The sequence below is a fragment of the Microtus oregoni genome, unplaced genomic scaffold, assembly GCF_018167655.1.
Source record: "Microtus oregoni isolate MIOR12 unplaced genomic scaffold, Mior012 000069F_ref0000032, whole genome shotgun sequence".
NCBI classification, from domain to species: domain Eukaryota; kingdom Metazoa; phylum Chordata; class Mammalia; order Rodentia; family Cricetidae; genus Microtus; species Microtus oregoni.
The window spans coordinates 557,444-579,278 of NW_024543976.1; the positions used below are offsets into that span (position 1 = coordinate 557,444).

General features: G+C 46.3%; 1 protein-coding gene across 3 annotated transcripts in view; it reads right to left on the reverse strand.

The window, feature by feature from the left end:
* The window catches only part of LOC121440679 (E3 ubiquitin-protein ligase NEDD4-like), a 323,668-nt gene extending 312,079 nt beyond the window's left edge, over positions 1-11,589 (reverse strand). Inside the window, exon 1 of one of the 3 annotated variants that reach the window (XM_041641480.1) lies at positions 11,142-11,589. In XM_041641480.1, the coding sequence (XP_041497414.1) occupies positions 11,142-11,189 (48 nt within the window). In that variant the 5' untranslated portion in view covers positions 11,190-11,589. The remainder of the gene's footprint in view (positions 1-11,141) is intronic. The other 2 variants (XM_041641476.1, XM_041641477.1) reach the window with 2 other exon arrangements.
* Between the last annotated feature and the right edge of the window lie 10,246 nt (positions 11,590-21,835).

The following is a 21,835-nucleotide window of genomic DNA, read 5'->3' on the forward strand; positions in this document are numbered from 1 at the left end:
TGGATGGCAGAGCAGAGAACAGAGCTCCTGCAGTTCCTTAGTGGCATCCCTAGGCTGGCAGACCTGACCTGGGAGCATGTTCCCTAAACGACACACAAGTCGAGAATTCGCCAAGAGCAGTTACAATGCCTGCGACAGTGACAATAACCGGCCTTCAAGCTCAAGTGTCACGACATACACAGAGACTGGACAACTCAAACCCCCAAATTGTAGGATACTGCCAACAGTGGCCTGTAAGTGGGGGAACTGGGGCACCACAAGGCGAGTGAGTGCATGGAACCCACCGGCAGACTAACCACACATAAACTGGAAGACAGACGCACCGTCCTTCATAAGTACTATGCAGCTGAGGTAGGGTTCTGATTTGTCTTAGATTAGAAATGGCACAGTATCTGTCAGCTCCACCCTTTCATTTGGGAAGGGACAAACTCTAGGTCACACCCAACACTTACAGGGCATTAGCTGCAAGGCAAAATAAAGAGCTCCTGGCCCCTCCGATATTTATGTGAAGTGGTACAGCAGAATCCTGTTAGGCATCCATCACTAGAGCAGAGAAAAACATTTGCAGAAGGCAGTGAGTGGTACATGTAGGCTCCAGATATTTGGGAGGCTGAGGCAGGAGGATGGCCTTTGAGTTCCAGGGCCAGCCTGTGCAGCAAGATACAAAATGAAATAAAATCAAGCTAGCCAAGGCAGCGAAACAGATTTACATTAAGAGGTGTAACTCCAAATCTAAGAAAACCAAAATAGAGACCGACTCAAGTCAGATACCAGCCCATAATCTTCAAAGAACACCCCAAAAACTTTGGGAGAACATAAAACACGATTAGAATTAAATTGTTCTCATGCAACTGTCATGCATAGAAGGGTGGAAACACAAAAATCAGGTGTCACAGGAAAGAAAACAACATCTGTAAAAATATCCACTTCACCAGCCAATCATGTATCCTTCCACCTCCCACTCTGGCAAGGGGATGACCTTGGTACCCTTGGTAAAAAGCACAAGGCAAACACATGTCCAACTGAACAAATATCATATCCATATTTGTACCAAAGTCCTTTCAAATTTTTTTAACCTGAACCTGAAGAAGAGGTGGGGAGGGGGGAGGGGCTTTTCCTAGTTTCCTTTTACGTTTATAAATTTTAATTATACATATTTATGGGGTATATACAGCATAATAATGAATGCATACAGTGTTGTAAAGACCGTTTCTATCTCCTAAACCATTAAATTTGAGATTAGCCTGTGGCAATCACACACATTTATGGACACTGTTATTCAAATACAGTATGTGATTACAGCAGCTTGTACATCATAGGCACCGATCACATCTAGGCAAACAGCATTTCCATTTCCCCGTCACTGCTTCTGTGTTCAGAGTACTCAAGTTCCTCTCTTTAGTTATTCATAAAATACATAATAAGTGCTTATGGAACCATAGTCATCCCACAGTTCTGCCTTACTTTTAAACTTATAAAGAAAAAAGGAAGTTTGTTATGGAAACAAATACAAGCCAATAAGAAAGAAAATGATTTTATAAATTATCTGCAATCCCGTTGCTAAAAGTTTACTAAATCCAGCCACTAGCCTGCGGGGACAGCCCTAGTCATTTTTTTCCCTATGTGTAAACTCTTGTGACAAGAGAATTCTATTGCACCAGTTTTCTGAGTGTCTTATTACTGACATCGCCACATCAGTAAGTCCTCTTCTGCACTATCAGCTACCCACACCCTACGGCACCCTCTGCTCAGCCTCTTTCTGGCAGGGAAGCCAGGAAAAGCTCTCACCAGGGGCTCCAAGTGCCCTCTCTCATTAATATTCACTGGCAGCTAAGACAGGACTGCAAGGCAGGCATACCAAAGACCAACTTCTCAAGAATCCATGGAAAGGTACCCTAGGGCCCGAAAACCATCTTGGAGAGGTCGGCTCCTAAAGCCATCGCGTTCATGTACCCTCTAGAGCAAAGGTTCTCAATCTTCCCACTGCTGCGACCCTTTAATACAAGTCCTCAAGCTGTGGCAACCCCCAATGAAACACGGTTATTTCATTGCTACTTCATAACTGTTGCTAGTGTTATGAATTGTAAGGTAAATATCTGATATTTACATTACAGGTTGAGACCCACAGGTTGGGGACCACTGCTCTAGAGTTAGGAAGACTCAATCAGGAACTGGGACGAACATTTAATCAGTAGAGTGCTTGCCTTGCAAGCTGATGCCAGGGGTAAACCCCCAGCACTGGGAAGAAGGAGGGGAAGGAAGGGGAGGGGAATGGAATGAAGGGAGGAGAGGGAAAAGGAGGGGAGGGGGGAGACAAAAGAAACAAGGAAGACTGCTGTGGAACAATCTTTTTGTACACTGCAAAGATGTGTCACTCTGATGGGTTTAATAAAAAGCTAAACAGTCAAATAGCTAGGCAGGATTTCCGGGCAGGGAAGACTCTGGGAAGAAGGTGGAGTCATCAGTGGGACACAGAGGGAACAGACCTGCAGGAAGAGAGGGAAAAGCCAGGAGTCACTTGGCAACATATAGATGAATTAAAATGGCTAATCTAAGTTATAAGAGCTAGTAGGACAATCCTATGCTAGAGGTCGAGCTTTCATGATTAATAATAAATCTCTGTGTCATTTTCTGTGAGCTGGCAGTCCAAAGAAAAATTTGTTTACAGAAGACGGGGGAGGGGTGAACTTTGTGGGAGAGCACTTGCCTAGGAAGGCCCTGGGTTCAGGTCCTAGACCCAAAGATTCATACAATTAGTGCATTCAGTAAAAACTCTTCAATTCAGACTCCCTGAACTTCTCAGTGAGGATGTTTCACATGCACACCAAAATTATATAAACCTAAGGTCTGGAAAGATGGTTCTTCCAAAGGACTCAGGTTTGATTCCCGGTATCCACAGGGCAACAACCATCTGTAATTCTAATCCCAGGGTATCCAATGCCCTCTTCTGGTCTCTGCAGACACCAGGCATGCTTGTGGCATGCACACATAGCCACAGGCAAAATGCCCATACGCAGAGAGAGAGAGAGACAGAGAGACAGAGACAGAAAGAAAATTAAAACTGCTTACAACTCTGCTTCACTTATAACAGAAGTGCAAGTGGGACAACTCGGTGTAACCTCCTTCAGGCAGGAATGTGCTAGTCACTGTTTCCAGCTGTACTTATCACTATTAAAGCAATCTCAGCCTTTTAACTACAATAGGGTAACTTTATAATAAAACACAATGTAAGCCAGACATGGTAGTGCATACATGCCATCCCAGCACTCAGACAGCTGAGGCAGGAAGACCTTGAGTTCAATTCTAGCCTTAGCTCTATAGTAAGACCATGCCTTAATAGCTCCCAACACACACACACACACACACACACACACACACACACACACAGAGAGAGAGAGAGAGAGAGAGAGACAGAGAGAGAGACAGAGAGAGAGACAGAGACAGACAGAGACAGACAGAGACAGAGACAGAGAACGTGATCCAGAACAAGCCTAAGGCCTCAGAACCAGCCCTTAATCAAACAGAAAGTGGAAATGTAATTATAAGGCAAAAAGCTGTTAACACACACAGAAACAATCAAAAGTTGGGGTACAACTCAGGCTCTCATTGCTGCAGCCCAGGTCCCCGCCATGTGCCCTCTGCCTGGGAGACAGAAGCAGAAACATGACAGAATCACTCAAGTACCATTCCCATATGACTTCAGCCTGCTGAGAAAACCTCTGGTACCTAGAGCCCTGACCAAGCGACAGGGAGCTGGACACCACAGCAGGACATTCCCTACAGGGTGTCTGTCCTTCGTGGGACCACTACCCCAATGAGCCCTTTCACGGTCCAAGTCCAGATGGACAGCACATCACAGCCTCTTTCAAACAGAAGGAAACTCATCCCTGAATGGCCCTTTTCTCCTGGAGAAGAGAAGCTACAAAGAGAATACAAAGTCCCTGAGGATGCCCGCCTGCCAAGAAGTCACCAAACGCTGAATGTGACGAGAGTCGGCAATCTGAGAGGTTTAACATTAGACTTTGGTGAGTTTCGAATCAATACACGGTTCTGCAGTCAGGGACAAAAAGTCAACAGAAGTGTCAAATTCAAACCAGTTACCCAGATACAAATAGGGGTAATGGCTTTTCTCGCTTGCAGACATTATACAGCAACAGTCAGCAGTGGGGCTGTCTGAACTCAGAGCAAACCTGGACGACTATCACGAAGTATAGACAGGCACAGCTGCCAGCTTCAGCTAGGATCTATGCTGCAGGACTGTGCTGGGAATCAAGAATCTCTTTAGCAGGGTTAGTGATGTAGCTCAGTTGGCAGAGTGCTTAACCTAGCAGGCACAAAGCCTAGGGTCTGGTCCCTACAACTACATAAACTAAGCACGGAGGCACTGTAATCCAGGAGGAGCAGAAATTCAAGAGTGTCCCGGGCTCCACAGTAAATTAGAAGGTCGACCCTGGGATACAAATCACCCTGGAATCCTGTTTCATGAAAAATAAAAAAATCTTTTTAGCAACTAAGATTAGAGTGGTTGTCGCTGGTTCTGTCTCGATGGCAAGAAATTACAGAAAGGCACACACAGCACAACCGAAAGCATCGGCAATCTCTACACAGACAAGGGAGGACTGGGGCAGAAAGGACCTCTGTGTACTGGGATGCTGTGGGGATTTCTCTCTCCAAACGTAAATGCCTGTCACTCTCTCCTGAAGTTGTACCCATCCTGGGTAAGATGAACCTGGAAAACACTCAGAAAATTGATTGCTCTTGCTGTTTTATCTATTGAGAATCACACTCTGGGTGTTTTATTATTATTATTATTATTATTATTATTATTATTATTATTAAATAAGTCATTTGTTCTTTACAGAAATAATTGGTTTTAAAATCTAGTGTCTCTATTTTTATCTCCAAATCATGCTGTCATTTCCAAATTCTACCAACAAGCAAGGAGCCCAAAGTAACATTAAACTGTAAACAGTACAAACATTGCCACCTATAGTCAGAAAGCAAGAGCATCGGTTTGTACGGCCACCTGCACGAGAAACACCTTACGTCAGAAGTAACCTTCAGTTTATCCTCCCCACACCCTTCACTAATCCCAACACTGGATTATTTATTACAGTATGATCATCTTCCTTAATGTGGACTGTCAAAAGATTGCTTTAGTCCCAATCACAAAGATTGGAAAGCCAGGTGTGATAGCATGCGTGCAGAGTCCCAACTGCTAGAGAGAGAAACCGAGAGGCTGGCGGAAGGCACAGGGCGTCCCTCTAAAAACATAAACAAAAACAAAAAACCAGAAGGACAAACTCATCTAATCCAACACCTGCAACACCAAAACTGCAAACTTGAGAGATTCCCCCCCTCACACACACACACACTGTTCTTCTAGTCTCTCCCCTCCCGGCTCTGCTACTCATCAAAAACCCAAATTTCAGGGGAGCAACTAAATCTGTTCAGCTTACCTTTTAACTAAAACAACAACAAATGTTAAGATAAATAATACGCTTTCACTCCAAAGCCACAGAGAAACCCTGTCTCGAAAAAAAAAAAAAAGAAAATAATACGCTTTCATTCTGTCACATACAGCCACTTTATTTCTGATTTGGGTTTTGATTTGTCCCAGAGCTGTGGATCCAACCAGGGCCTCAGGCATCAAGTCCTGGTTTTTAAATAAGCTATTTGAAACACTACACAGAGCAAAGAGGTGATTAAATGAGCAATGAACACAGGTTCTTCTAATTTACCAGGAAGTCAAAAGTGTTGTTGCAATAATGTTACGTTCTAAAGTGATTCATAACTTTTAAACAGTTTTAATGACAGGCAACTCCTTTGCAAGCCACTTCACCAATTGACAGTGCACAACTCAGTGACATTGACTCCATTCACAGGAATGTCTTCCTCGAACACAGTTCTTTCTCTTTTGAACACACAGTAAGCCTATGGAAGTTCCCCAGATTTCTGAAACCAACCTTCAGAAACATATTTCCCAGCAGTAAGAGTGTCCCCTGTCTCAGAGGAGGCCTAGCACCACAGACTATCTGAGTTCTCCATGGCGGCTGTTTCCATCTCCCATCCCTTCCAACAAATTTCCTATTCCTTCAGTTAAAACAGCTGTTTTTCAGTAATAGATAAATAAATAAATAAAAGTCATGTATTCTGACAATAAAACAATGAAACAGAAATTTAAAAAAAAAAAAACAGCCACAGTTCCTCTTCTCTTGAGCCTGGGTATTACTATGAAGTCTGGCTAACCTCCAGCTCACCATCCCCCTGCCCCACCTCCTCTGTGCAGCAGGGATGACAGGTGTGTGCCACCACAGCTGGGGACACAACATTCTTGGTGAAAATTAAAACTCTGAAGAGGGGATTTAAAACACCATTCTGTCTGCCCACTTGACAACAGAAAGGCTCACAAGTGGGAGCCGGCTGGCCTCACAGGGATGAGGCCGAGGCTTCAAGCTCTAGCACTGCAAAAACAGACAGTCTTTAAATGGCTCTGTTTTACTTTCTTAATGTGCAGCAACTCTGCCACAAACAATTCACACGGTGGCCCGGCCCTGGGTACGCAGCATATGAAGGAGCTTAACCCTGACCCAGCACTGGGGGTGCTATGACTGGGAAGACAGTCTAGCCGCCCCCACACCTTTGGACACAAACATTATCCACACAGTGACGTCCGACAGCAGTCTTGTCCTGAATGTCTCCCACAACTGCCAAGATCACCGTGTGCGGGGTTTGACCAGTCACTTTAGCAACGAGCTCACAGATGGCTGTTTGCGGCACCACGGAGGATCTGGTTTCTCCACTGCTATGCTCAGCGGAGACTACTCCTCTTTTTCTAAGTCTTGCCCGGATGCAGGTACAGGTACGGATAGAGATGTAGAAAGCTTGAAAGGGCTAACCTGAAGCTGCAGTCTCAATGGCAAAGTATCTGCTTAATACGCAAAGCTCTGAACCGAACAAAAATGAAAACAAAAAACTTTCACTACTAGAGATTCTGAAGCCAACCACTTAGAGTAAGCTACCAGGCTTACTCTTCTAAAAGAACTCATCAGCTCTGAAATATCCTTGTTTCCTATTTTAACATCCTTGAAATAAAGATACCTACTAAAACTGACAGTGTGTCTTAACTTGACAGCAATCTTTGCTTTTCTTTTAGTGGCACATAGAATAATGATATATCTTAAGATGGTCAGGGCCTTAGAATGAAACCAATATGCTATCTAGGGCCAAGGTAACCTTAAGTGTACATTAGCAAGTTTATAATTACGTACAAATCAGTAGAGACTCTTAAGGTCACAGAGAGCAAAGAGCGCTGAGGGTGGTAACACACTGCCACACAGGAGAAGCACAGAAAAGCGCTAGCTATTGCCAGATGAGACTGTCACCCAAAGAAGCCGCACTCCTCAGCGTTTTCATGAACTCTCCCAGGCTTTAACGCGGTATGGAGACCATACTAACGAGAGTTAGCACTCAATTTTGGTCAAGGAGTGTTTGTTTGCAACCCATAACGTTTAGCTCATTTTGCACTACCATGGATAATCTAGCTATGCAAACCTTTCAAGGCGCCTGGAGGAAGAGAGAGAGTGGGGAGCATACTTTAAGAACTCAGGGTCTCGGGCCAACAGGCCTACCCACTGGCTGAATGTTTTCACACAGTTCATTTGAACTCTCTTAGCTTCCATTCCTCAGCCAGAAATGACAGCATACCTCAAGAGTCCTTAATGAAGCATATGTTAGATGATACACAGTTGTTTATATGGAAGAAGAGGTATATCCAATTACCATCTTACACCAGCCTGACCTTCACTTTTATGCCATTTGCCTCTTTCTGGCCTCCAGAAACACTAATGTCTAAGTGAGCTATCTTATTGTTTTGTTTGGGGCTATAGGATTTTTGTTTCATGGTTCATCTGTTTGTTTTTGAGAAGGTTCTGGCTCTTAGGCCAGGCTGGCCTCAAGCTCCCCATCCCTTCCTCTGTCTCTATGTGCTGGGATACCACAGCTAATCTCTTCCGAAGGCTGTCACTCAAACTCTTGATATCTTATCCAATAGAAAATCTCCCAAAATGATACCTTTCTCAGGTGTAATGAAAGATTCCAAAGAGTAACAATAATATTCCTGAGTAAACCATGCCAAAATAGGCTGCAGACGGCCACAAATAAATTCAAACAAGAAAAAGCCCTTCAAGGATCCAAGCCAGATGCAGAAACGAGTCCAAACCTTTCTGATTCCAAACCAAAGCTGATCCTCATCCATGAATTCGAACTGTTGTTCATTAGCTAATCCCTTTAATACCAAAACTCAATTGATGGTAATTTCGATTTTGGTTCCCGAAACTGACATGCTTTAGATAAGAGACTATGAACTCGAAATCACCCAAGGAAATTCAGCTACAATGCATATATAGCACATACGCCCACAAGAGCAAAACCTACATCTTCATCCTTCTCATTCAGTACCCTAGCCAGACCTTAGACTGATGCCCCAAGCTGCAATGTCTTAGCTCTGGCATCCTGCTATGCTCCGGGTTAACACCATGCTTGACCAATAGCAGTACGGAGTTCACTAAGTGGCTTTCTAAGCTGGGATGGGACTAAGTTCATTCCAAATACACAAAGCTTTCCACCACCATCACACACGAACAACACAAGTGTACTTTCAAGATAACCCTGGGTACAGTGCCTGTTTTTCTGAGGTCTACAAGTAGACTCCTTTCTACAGCTACATGAGTATCTTCATGTGATACTTTGCAGCCCACTAGTCCTCCCTATTTAACACAACTTGAGCCTCTGGTAATGTTGGTTTCACTGGGCAGCCCGCTTTCAGAGCCTGTTAATCACGCCCATTTGTTTGCTTACAGACTAATTTGGGAGACATAACAAAGCAAGTAAATTTAACAATTTGTTGTTAATACTACATGAAGGCATTCTGTCCGTCTTCCTGAGCAGAGGGCCCTCCCATACCAAACAGATACCTTAGAAATATGAAAAGAATCCTTTTCTATTGGTGAGAGAAAAATGAAAAAGGAAGGCAGACGTGGCTTATGTGGGATCATATCCGATGTGTGAGGAGCTAAACAGAACCATCCACAGCAAGGCAATACCTAGATAAACAGTGTCTTCATCACCTCTTGCTATTCCCTGTACAGTCTCTGACAACATGCAGGCGCAGTCACAGGCAAAAGCCCCACACACTCAGGTTTTGTGTCTATGTTCTTCACTTTCACACCCAACACCAGTCAGGATCAGCAGTGATTCTCGAAGACAAAAGTGCTGAGATGCGCCCGTGGATTCTGACACTGGCTGCCAGGGTAAACAAAGCCCTTGCGCACCAGGGACAAGAAGGATTCCTCCAGGCAGATGCATTTTCCAAAACAGCCTCAAAATAATTCTTTCAAGGAGCTCTTAAAAATAAGCATGTTATTTTTAAAAATTAAGAGACCCTAAGATGAAACGCAGCTGTCTTCTTCTCCCTTGATACCTCATCCAGGGAGCCCTTTGTTCAGGAACGTCAGTATCTCAGCACCTCCAAAAACTAGGACTGCCCTCCAGCTCCAGACAAGGAGCTAAAGAGAATCCCCTGGGTAAACAAAACAAGTCTACTTCCACCCATCTCCAGGTAACAGCACACACGAGACACACACACACACACAATTTATTTTACACAAGCACGGCAAATAATCAAAAACACATCACACAATATTTGCATTGTGATCATTCTTTGATAAAATAAACAATCCAGCAAGCACTATCAAAAGATAAAATCAACCCCTACACGCCCTGCCTACCACAAGATACCCATTTCATTCCACACTTAGGTAGAATATGCACACACAGACACACATACCCCATGCCACAGTAGGAAAGCTGTGAAAGGCACACCACACACACACACACACACACACACACACACACACACGCCAGTAGGGAAGCTGTTGCAAGCAAAGCCACACCGTGAATCTGTCTCAGATAATAGACTCTGTTTAAACCCCACCCCCATCACCAGAGAAAGAGGGAACCTCAGAAAGAAAGGAGCGAGGGTAAGACAGAGAAATCGAGAAAGCCCAAATTTCCAGGCATCCACTTTTCATGAAATGCACAACCAGGATAGGAAATACCTCCCTGCTGAGTAATGCTTCATGGGTTGTAAATTCACCTCTCAAAAAGGGAGCCAGACCTGGGCGCGCACCCCGCCAGATGGCGAACCACTCCTACCTGCTCCATCCAGCCTGCCTGTCACTCCGCGCCCGCGACAGGCCTCCCACCCCCCTTTTTGGCAGAGCAACACACCAATAAGAGTCGAGAATGGCTGGTCGAGTGAGGGCTGAGCAGTGATTTAGCAGGACCGTTTCAAACGAGGGAGTGGGGACCGCGATGCGCGAGTGAGGTTTTTTAAAAACAAAGCCCTCTCCAGTCAAACCGACCGTTTGGGGGTGTGGCTTATTTCATTCGTTTTATTAATAAAAGAGATCAATGGAGCTTTCTTCTCTCCACCCACCCCGGAGGTGCGGGGCTTTGAATCCTCTTGACTGGGAAGAAATGGCAGGGCTGCAAGCTTCCCCTAAGTTTCCTGCAGCACCTGCCTCCTTCTCGGACCACCTCCACACACCAAAATAGAAGAGTCCGGAACGCACAATCCCAGCTCCAGACTTTGCAAGACCCAGGGGCGGCCGCACGCAACTCTCCGGGTGTCCCCTGCTCTCTCCGGGATCTGCATGCATACAACCGCTACCGAGCGCCCACAAGCAAGAAAAGTCCCAGGGGGAGACACCACCAGTCTCCTCAACAATCCCCAGATCGCCTGCGCCACGCAGAGACCCCTGCAGCGACCCAAACGTGACACACGTCACGGACTCCAGGCTGCAGGGGCATGACCAGGAAGGAAAGTTGCCTAACAGCCCCGAGAGACGCGGCTTGCTGAGGAAAGGGACCCGCGGGGCAGCGGCACACGCGGCCTCCGCCCACCCTGAGAGCCCCGGGCCGAGGAGCGCACCTCCCCAGTGAGGAGGGAGGACCAAGTCACCCACCGCTCGGGACCGCTCTGGGTCACCCGGATTTCGCGACCCACTGCTGGCAGGGGACACGCACACAGCGGAGTGGCCCCGTCCCTTCCCCACACAGCGCTCTGGGCAGGAACTCACCTCCTCTTCCGAAAGTCCGTAGACGGGTTCCCCGAGCCCGGTCGCCATGGAGCCGGCACCCCGCGCGGGGTCCTAGACGCTGCGACCGGCTGAAGTACGTCGCGGGGCCGCGACCCTCTGTCCTTCTGCGCCGCCCGGCGGGGAAGGGCCGGCAGGTGAGGCTGCACCCGGCCGCGGCGCCGCTTCCTCCCGGAAGGCTGCGGGGACGCGCGGACTGGCGGCTCCGAGAACGCGCCGAGCGGCGGCTTGGCCCAGCGCTCTCTCTCTCTTTCTCTCTCCACTCAGCGCTGAGCCCGCCGGGCTCCCGCCCCCGCCGCTGGCTCTCCCGGCCTCCCCAAGCCCGCTCGGCGATCCCCGGGACCCGCGCGCCCGCCCCTCGCCTGCTCCGCCCGGCCCGCTCTCCCCGCCCCGCCTGCGCCTCCGGGCGCCCACGGGGACCCTCCCGCTCGCCGGGGCGGGCACTCGCGCCCCCCAAGCCAATCACAGGCCGAGCTGGGGGGCGGGCCGCGGGGGTGGGGGTGTTTCGCCCCACGCCCACCCCACCCCCGCGCCTCCTGGGTCACCCCGCGCGGAGTGCTGAGCTGGGGCGCGCCCTGGCGGACTGGGCCTGCCGGGCTGACCCTCCTGCTTGCTCTGCTTCCCTCTGCCTTGGGGACCCGGTGGACTGGACGTTGGGGGGGCGACCATGAAGACACCGTGCAAACAACAACAAAATCACTATTTCCATTTTTATCTGTCTTTTTTTTTTTTTCTTAAGCCAGAGTCCCAGGAGCGTTAAAAGAGGGCGACGGGCGACGAGGCATGCTTCTAGATCCCCTTTAAATTCTTGGCAGCTATGGCAGACCAGACTTGGCTAACCGCGTCAGCTCCCCGAAGCGACCGGCCTGGCTGGGCGGCCAGCCTAGGAGAGTCTGCCCCGGTGTGGTCGCGAGTCGCCATTGCCGATGTCAACTCTACTGGGAACAAAACCAACTCTGCGCCCGCGCTGAGTACACACCCACCCACTTGAAACCTGGCTGCCTGGTTCTTTGATAAAAGCTTGGGTTTTTTGTTTTCTGGGGTTTTTTTTTTTTGTGAGACAGCGTGAAATACCAAATTCAAGTTTAAGTTTGTCCTTTACATATGCAAACGATGGAGCCTTCTTATTAGCCACTGTAGGAGTCTCCCCACATTCCAGATGCATTGTTTCTCTAGCAAGCCCTTCATTTAGTCTTTCTATGTACAGGAATGCAAGAAGCTACTTTAAATAAGTTAAGAGAAAATCATCACTCTACTTTTTTTCAAGAAGCCATCCCTAAGAGCCAGGCGTGGTGGCGCACGCCTTTTAATCTCAGCACAGGGGAGGCAGAGGCAGGCAGATCTCCGTGGGTTTAAAACCAGCTTGGTCTGCATAGTTCAAAACAACTAGGGCTGTCGAGACACTGTCTCAACTCAGCAAAAGGAAGCCGTTCTCCCTTCAATTTAAATGTTGAATGCACTGGTGGATTATAAAACAGGAAGAACAAGCGATTTGCCTTTAAAAAGAAATTACCAGAGTTTCTGGTTTTGCCTGGGAGGTTAGGATTTTCACTGAAGGAAGAATTCACAAAATCAACAGACTCACCTTGCCTGCCCTGGTTTAAAGATCAAATACCTGGTGTGCACCCTGCAAATCGAAAGGAAAGGCAGTCCCACACTCCCAACTTTAGCTCTCTCTTTCCTCCCTTGCTGGTGCCCCATGGAACCACTGCTCAGAAGCCTCCGAATTCAGTCATCAAGTTTGTATGGTGCTTAGGAGCCACAAAATCCCTACCAAGAAAAAAAAAGTGATAGAATATTTCACAGAACTCTGCTTGTGTTTTCCCACCAAGAATTTTCAACTTATCAAACCTAGACTTTTGTTGTTGTTGTTTTATTTTTGTTTTGTTTTGTTTTGGTTTGGTTTTCGAAATAGGGTTTCTCTGTAGCTTTGGAGCCTGTCCTGGAACTAGCCCTTGAAGACCAGCCTGGCCTCGAACTCACAGAGATCGGCCAGTCTCTGCCTCCTGATTGCTGGAATTAAAGGCCTATGCCACCACCATCCGGCTTATCTTTTCTTTTTTGAAAAGGCGCATATGCGCATGCACCACATTTGATATACCCTGCACTCTGGAGTCAGAGGCAGGCAGATCTCTGTGAGTTCAAGGCCAGCTTGGTCTTCAGAGTGAGTTCCAGGACAGGCTCCAAAACTACAAAGAAACCTTGTCTTGAAAAAAACAAAACAAAATAAAATAAAATAAAAACAAGATCTGAGGTGGTTACATAAAGACAATACACTGCTGGGGTAGGGGATGTGGTGATATTTTGTTTATGATCTAACCAATAAAGCTTGACTGAAGACCAGAGTGCAAAGCTAGCCACGCTAGTCAGCCACACAGGCCAGGCAGTGGTGGCACACACCTTTAATTCCAGCAGCCACACGAATTAGCCCTAGAGGCCGGGTGGTGGTGGTGCTTGCCTTTAATTCCAGCTCTAGAGACGAATGATTATAAGGCAGGATAAGACAGGAACTCACTCTCTTTTCAGTATGAAGATTTTATAGAGGTAAGAGCTCTCTCTCTAGTGATTGGCTGCTTTGCTTCTCTGATCTTTCAGCTTGCACCCCAATATCTGTCTCGGGATTTATATTATTCGTGCTACAGGGGAAGGCCAGCTCCCCAGTGGCACTGACTAGAAGGGAGTTTGAGAAATGCAACTGTCATGAGCAGGCAGGTACCCATGACCATCTAGACGGGCTTCTCCGTGATGCAGCTACCCTTTGAGCCACTCATGTCCCCTTTAAGTTACCATCAGTTCCCTACACTATGTTAGAGGAGCTGTTTCATCGTGTTCTATCAGAAATGAATATACATCTGTTCATCTCTCCCCAGGAGAAGTCATACAGCAGGCTGAGTCACCTGGACACTGTGGAAGGATGTCACCCTTCTTCATCATTTTCTTCATCATCCTGCTCCCTCCCCACCTCCAACACAACAAATAGCCTTTGCTACCAGCAGTCTAGGTCATGCCCTTGACATTCCCCGAGGGATGGATATTAGAAGTGGTTGTGAACAAAATACAAGGTGTGGGTGTACTATATTCTCCAAGAATTAATAAAAGTTTATATTAAAATGTACATAGGAAATTTGTCGTGTGCTATTTATTATGGATAGTTTACACAATTATGGTCTGTAACATCATTCAACATCCCAGATGAGCAGATTCAAACAAAACATTGACTTGAGATCTGTGAAGGAAACCTTACTGTCTTTCAAGGAACTCACGAGAAAAAAAAAATATGTTTTACTTGATTGTGATTTTGTTATTGTTGTTGTTGTTTTAGTTTTGGTTTTATAGAGACGGGGCTTCTTTGCATAGCTCTGGCTGTCCTGGAACTTCTTGTTCCATAGACCACTGGCCTCAAACTCAACAGAGATCCACCTGCCTCTGCTTCCTGAGTGCTGGGATGAAAGCCATGTGCCACCACCACCCGACTTCTGATTGTGATATTTTTAAGAAAAAAAAATATTTTGGCTACCAGCAGATACAGAGCACCAAACCATAAAAGAACTCACCTCAAACTATCAATGTTCTTTGCAACTGTGTGGTCTGCCAGAGCTGTGGTCCACTACACTGGATGCAGGGTGGGAGCATTTGGGGAGCTTTAAAAAGAGGTGACAGGCAGGTTGTCCTCACAGGGTCGGTGGAGAAGAGCAGGCATCAGTGGTTATGGTAGCAGCTCAGGTGATCCTCACATGCAGGCTACCTGTATCCTAAGCCAACAGGTCCCAAACGGTTACACAGAGACACCCCTGGGGATACTTGAGGACCACTCCGGGCCACCCACCCCTAGGCATGTAACTAATGCCAGGGGTGTGGTGGGGGAATATGGGGTCAGTTTTAAAGCTTTCCTGGTGATTCTAAAAACACAGCAAGGGTTTTTAGACTCCTCTAGACTGGAGTTATATTTCTGCACTTTTACACTTTCATAATTTTATTCCCTTTTTCAACATTAGAAGAAACTATACACTACAGATCATTTGTAGAGTAAGATGGGATGCGAGCATCTGTTCTTTCGTGTGGACTATCTATCAGCACTGCCCAGGCATCTCGGGTGGTTGTGAACAGACAAGGATAGCTATGAGAAACCCACCAGCACTCTTAGCTAAAACCACCAGTTTCTTCCCATCGCTTTCACGTCTATTCAGAAACCTAGAGAGACTGAGGTTTCTCCTCTAGAGGCTGTTGCCCTTTGTCTTAGGTTTGGGACTCAGGGTGTTTGGCAGATGATCTTCACTGGGATCATCAAAAATGCAGAATGAGCAGGAACCGCTTCCAAATGCAAAGGGTGATCACGAACAGGGAACATGTTCAGGATGAGTCTCCGGTTCTCAGATTATTGAGCTGTCTGGTGGAATTCTGTGACTCTTGATCCCATCTGTCAATCAAAGTGGAATAGTTTGTAACACGGCACGTTCACACCCAGGTTATCAGTCGACACTTGCTTTTTAACTCGCGGCTATGTTTCCTAGAGCAGACATGCGGAAATGGCTACATGCTTGGAAAAACTGGTGTCGCGATGGAGCTTAGCAACATTCCTTGAGTTTCCTGAGACACTGAGAAATCTCGAAAAATTATTAAGGTGCTTGAGATTCTATGAAGAAATACTGCCGTTTAGGTTTTTGACAGTTCAGATGTAGATAACAGTGAACAACTTGCAAATAGCTACTCTTGTATAAAGATAGCTCAGGCTTTAGGAAGCACAGTTTTGAAGGCCTGTGTGCTGCTATTGGTCCAGGCATTCTGAAATAATAGTACAGTACTAGCACCGGCCCTGAGATCTACGGTTCCGTATTTGCCCTCTGTGAAACATCTGCCCTCTGACTGGCTGCATGATTTCCGGTTTCAAAATCATTATTCCTAAAATCCGTACAGCTGCCCCGCTGCGAACTCTCTTCCTTTCTGGAGGGTTTCTGTCAGGAAGTGTTCTTTTCGTTGCCTTCTCACGGCGGTTCTTCCCTTCTCCTTGTTGGCACGTGAGTCTGCATCTATTCTTCCGCAGGCGGCACTTGACACTTTACATGTGTGCCTCACAAATCAGTTATGTACTCCTCCTTCCTGAGGAACACAAAAAAAGGTTTCAAACATTGGATTTTGGTTTCATTTGCTTGTCTGTTTTTGGTCTATTTATTTATTTTAATTTTTCCAAGACAAGATTTCTCTCTGTGGCTCTGGCTGTCTTGGAGCTCGGGCTGTAGATCATGTTGACTATGATCCAGAGATCCACCAGCCTCTGCCTCCTATATTATCCTACTTTAAGTTAATTCCCGGTGCTGGGATTAAAGGTGTGTGCCACCCGGCCTGGCTGTTTTTGTTTTGTTGGTTTTTGAGACAGGTCTCACCGTGTGTATCCCTGCTGCCCTTGAACTCACAGAAATCCACCTGCCTTTGCCTCTGAGTGCTGAGATTAAAAGCATGTGCCACCATGTCCACGAAAAACTTTAATTTTTTCCAATTCCTTATATAGTCTTGATATAAACTTTCATTCTGAATTTATCTTTGTGATTCTGGGTATTAAACCTAGAACATCACAAGTACAGGGAAAAGGATTTATCACTACGGGACACTCCCAGTCCCTCTTCACACCTTTACACTACCTCTCCCCTCCTCTCTCTTTAACTGCAACATTGAATATTATTATTATACAATGTTAACAGCTTTTCCAATATAGTTTCCCTTGCTTGCCCCATTTGGGTTCCTAACTGCTTTCCATATGTTCCTTCAGGGTCATTTTTCTTTTTCTAGAAGTTTGTCCTTTTAAATTACTTTGTAATGAGTCAACGGGGTAAACTCAAGCTTCATCCATCTGAAAACATCTGCACTAATCCTTGACAGGTGATGAGAGTATGCAAGACCCAAAGCCCATGGAATGTGTCTCAACATCAGCAGGTTGGAGCTGTTTCTCTGAAGTCTAGCTCCATTGTTAATGATGAAACGCACAGCTCTTGTTCTAATTAGGTTGCCATATCTGCTGTCAGGATCTCAGTGTTCTAGACTTATTGTTTCTCAACACTCTGCTTTTCTTTTCCATGCCTCACCCCCCTTTCTCTTACAGGACTTAAGTCTTTTATCAGCTCTGAAGAACACTCGGCTTTTGTGTCTTGGGTTAGCTTTCTCTGTCCAAGCTCTTTGCTCTCCTCTTCCAGCTAATCACATCACTTCTTTTTATTCTCCATCTTTTAGACACCCTCACAGGCTCTAGTTCCTCATCTGCACTAAGTATCAAATGAATTCTTCAACTCTCTCTTCCCCTTCATTAAATAATTATTTCACTGAGTCTAGTTTTCTCTTTAATTCAGCAACTGAGTTTTGATTGAACAATTATATATTGTATGTAACTCTTTCTCAAAACAATTTCATCATTCTTTTTGTTTGTTTTAGAGAGAAAATTAGCCTCATCATTCTTGGCAGTTTCTGGCTTTGTGTTTCCGTAGTTTATTTTATTAATTTTTTTTACAGTGCTAAGGATTAAGCTCTAGAGCTCTACCCATGCTAAGCAAGTGCTCTGCTATTGAGTTATAACCACAGCCTCTGGAATAAATATTTCATGATTAATTTTTAACTTATTGTTATGTTTCTTGAGACAGGGTCTATGTAACCATTATGTATACCAGACTGGCTTTGAACTTACAGCAATCCTCCTGCTTCTGCCTCCTGAATGCTGGATTAAAAGTATTTATCACCATGCCAATCTTCTTAACTACTTCATAGTTTGCCAATTTTAATATCTAAAAATTTGGGTGGTACCTTCAGTGTGTCTGTTGACTCTTACAGTAACTCCATCTCATATTTGGTTATTGTGAATTCATTTGATCATCATCTTATTTAACCGCAGGACCCTGAAATCAAAAGTAGATTTAGGTTTACTGCTGCCAAGAAAAAAAGAACCAGAGCACTGGGGCACCATCCGAATCCCTTTTGAGAGTCCCAGTTGGATACTGAAGAATCAGATTCTGCCACTTGCCGAAGGATTAGTCCCACCCTCGAGAGCAGTCCCAGTGTGGGAGCGTTTGCTTACCGCTCCCTTGAGTCTAACTACATTTTGAGGGTGTGGGGACATTACAGACTGTATCTCTGTCTGTTAGATTTTATTTCCCTACATGCCCAGTGATAGTGCACTTGGTCATGTGTTCACACATGCTACCGTAAGGCATGGCAGTGTGGCCCCCTCAAAACAGAGACCATGAGCTGTACAAGTTTGCAGCATCTCTGCAGAGCTCCTGCCTTCCACCATCAGGGCATCCCAGCCCAGAGGAGGCTGTTCCTTAAGCCCGAGTGCTGAAGCACATTCTCTTCGAAACAGAGTTGACACCATGATGGTGACTACTCATGGGCAACAGGATGGGACCTAGGATCATCCAGGAGACATAGCTCTGGGTTTCCAGAGAGGTTCCACCTCGGAGACCCACCCTAAGAGTGGGCAACACCATCCCATGGGCTGCCATCCAAGACTGGTTAAGAAGGGGGAAAGGAGAAAGCAAGCTGGGTACCAGCCTCCATCTCTCTGTGACCTGGGTGATTGTGTGGCCAGCCACCTCATGGTGGCTGCTCAGCCAGAGCAGCTCTCACCACCACGCCCTCTCTGCCATGATGGATGGTATAAACTATAAGCTTAGAGAAACCCTTCCAAAAGTAAATTGCTTTGGTTAATTATTTTGTCATAGCAATGAGAAAAGCAACTAACACAAAAATCAAACACTGTGTTCCTGTTTCTGAGGAATCAGAAAGTCTGTTAATTAATTTCATGTGCCATGGTAACAAATCACCGCAAGCTTGGTGACCTAAAATAACAGAAATACATTCACTTACAGTTCTGGCGGGCAGGAACTCAGAATCAGCATCTCTGGGCCCAACCAAAGTAGCTGGCAATGGGACTCGGTGGGTAGAGTGCTGACCTAGCACTCCAGAGACCCTGGGTTGTCTCCCCTGCACCTGGTAAAACAGAGTTATGACATACAGCACTCCAGCGGGAACCTCAGGAGGACCAGAAGCTCAAGGTCATCCTCTGGCTCCCTGGAGAACCTGGGCTACATGAAACTATGTCTCAAAACAAAGAGAGCCAGCAAAACCACTTGTTTTTCCAGCCTGCTGTTCTGAGTTCCGCTTCTGCAACCTCGGGTGAAGGGAAAGAACTGGTTCTGAAGGCAGGAGTTCTGCAGGACTGTCCTGTGGGCCAAATAAACACCGGCTTGAGGGGTCCACGTGCACCTGCTTGCAGCAGGTCACCGCAGTTAGATTTGCTGTTTACATTCCCTCTCAGAGTGCTGGGGAAGGTTGTGAGGTTCTTACCTGAGTAGCTAGCCACTCCCCGTTACCTGATGTATACATGTGGCCTCAGGAAGGGGTTAGAGACTTGGGGGCAACTCCATGTGGCTCTGGAAAGGTCTTCCTTTCTGCTGGGTTCTCCTGGCTCCTGCTGGGTAAAGACCTTTATGCTGCACCATTTTGATGGGAAAGCACCCACACCCTTGTAGATAACACATCCCCTATGCTCTGTCAGGAAGCCCACTGAACTCACTGCTTTCCGAGAGTAAACTTTGGTGGAATGGTACCTCGGAGACCTTGGGGAAGAGGGGAGAGGGATGTTTATGTCTCTCCTTGGAAGGAATTTTAGCAACAGTCATCCTCTGACCTCCACAAGAATGCCGTGGCACGTGTGTGATCCCACACACCACCCCCTCCAGCTCCTGCACGTGAGCACGTGTGTGATCCCACACACCACCCCCTCCAGCTCCTGCACGTGAGCACATGTGCATACGTGTGCGCGCGCGCGCGCACACACACACACACACACACACACACCACACACTCACATCCATACCAAATAATGATAAATGAATTAAAAATGTGTTTAAAAAGTCTGGGCCCAAACTAAGATGCTGTGGCCTCCCCAGTGGTTTGCAGGAAAGGGTCTATGCTCTTGCCCTCTTCCGGATTCTGCACATGAATTTCTGTATTCCTTGGCTCATAGCCCTGCCTGTAATTTTGGAAGCTAGTGGCATCCTCAAGTTCCTCTCTGTCAGGTACAATATCACCCACCTCATTCTGTTCTCAGTCAGACTTTCTTCTCTTCTTTCAAATAAGGGCTCATGCTATATTCTATTTAGGACCCACCTGGATTAAACTGGTGACCTCTCCATCTCACCGTAACGTATGGTTTTCTCTTCCTTCCCTTTCCCTTCTCCCTACTCTTTTCTTCTAACAGGGTCTTGCTAGGTAGCCCAGACTGACCTGGAACTCAGTCCTCCTGAATCAGCCTCCTGAGGTCGCAGATTGCAGGTCAATGGCCCTACCCTGTGATTCAAGATTCTTAGGGACACCTGTAAACCCTCCCACCAGGTTGTGAAACTGTCAGGGGTTCTCGAGTTCCAGTCTGGGTGTCTTTGAAAGTAATTATTTGGCCAATAACAAGACACATGGTGATACACTTCAGTCTTTCCTTTTCTGACGCCACCCAGCACTCTGTGATTTCAGTCTAGTGTTTGGGGGAGATTAAAATTATGTGAATTTCTCCCCCTACCTCATTTACATTTTCATTTTCCAGAGGGAAAAAAAATTCCTTCAACTCTCTAGTAAGAATTCTAAAACAGCTGCTTTAAAAAGTCATTTTGATAAAGCTCATTGATTATTTTTTAATATATAATTTCTTTAGTAACTTGAAAAAATATGTCTCTTCATTTTAGAACTCTTACTATGTTACTGATAAAAATAAGTGAAGTATACTTCAAATGGTGCTCTCTGCATACATTATTTGTATTTAGTGAAGGACGACCGAGGGAAAGCAACTAAATGAGTCAACTAACAGCTCCTAAGATGCCACTGACTGCGTCAAATAGCTTTCTGTTGTGTGGGGATGAAGGGGAGGAGGACATCGTGAGTTATTTAATCCACATATTTGAAGTGTTTTATTATCCCCAGAGGCTTTGCAGCCAGTGGGACAAACCAAAGCAGCCCTCCAGCCAACAGTGGGAGACAACTGTTTTTCTCAATGAGTTTTCCAGCCTCAAATGCAGCCCGGTGTGCTCCCCTGCCTACAGCACACTCTTGCTCCTTTTGAGGTGGGGTCTTCTGGTGCTCTGGGCTTTTGTTGCATTGTGGTGATGATGTTAAGATGAAATCCCAGCACAGATGACTCCTCACAGTCTCTGACATCACTAGCAAGCATCTCTGTTCGTTTGCATCCCTGGGAGTGGCCCTCAGTCCAGCCAAGGCAGTTATACAGACAGCAGTGGACAGGCAGCACAGCGCACAGTGGTAGACACTTCCTTCACCTTCCAGGGAGGACAGGATTAAGACACAGGAGAGAAAATGAACCAAGGATTGACTGCTGTGGTGGCCAAATAAAAATGGACCCCATAGGCTCATATATTTGGATGTTTAATCACCAGGGAGTGGAACTCTTTGATAGGGTTAGGATCATGAGGTGTGGCTCTTTTGGAGGAAGTGTGCCATTGGGGGTGGGCTTTGAGGTTTCAAAAACCCATGCCAAGTCCAGGATTCCTCTTTTTCTCATTCTCTCTCCCTCTCCTCCGTCCTCCTTCACATCCCTCTCTCTTGCAGATTAGGAGGTCGATCTTAGCTACTGTTCCAGCACCATGCTCACCAGCAGGTTCCCTGCCATGCTGATAACGGACTGA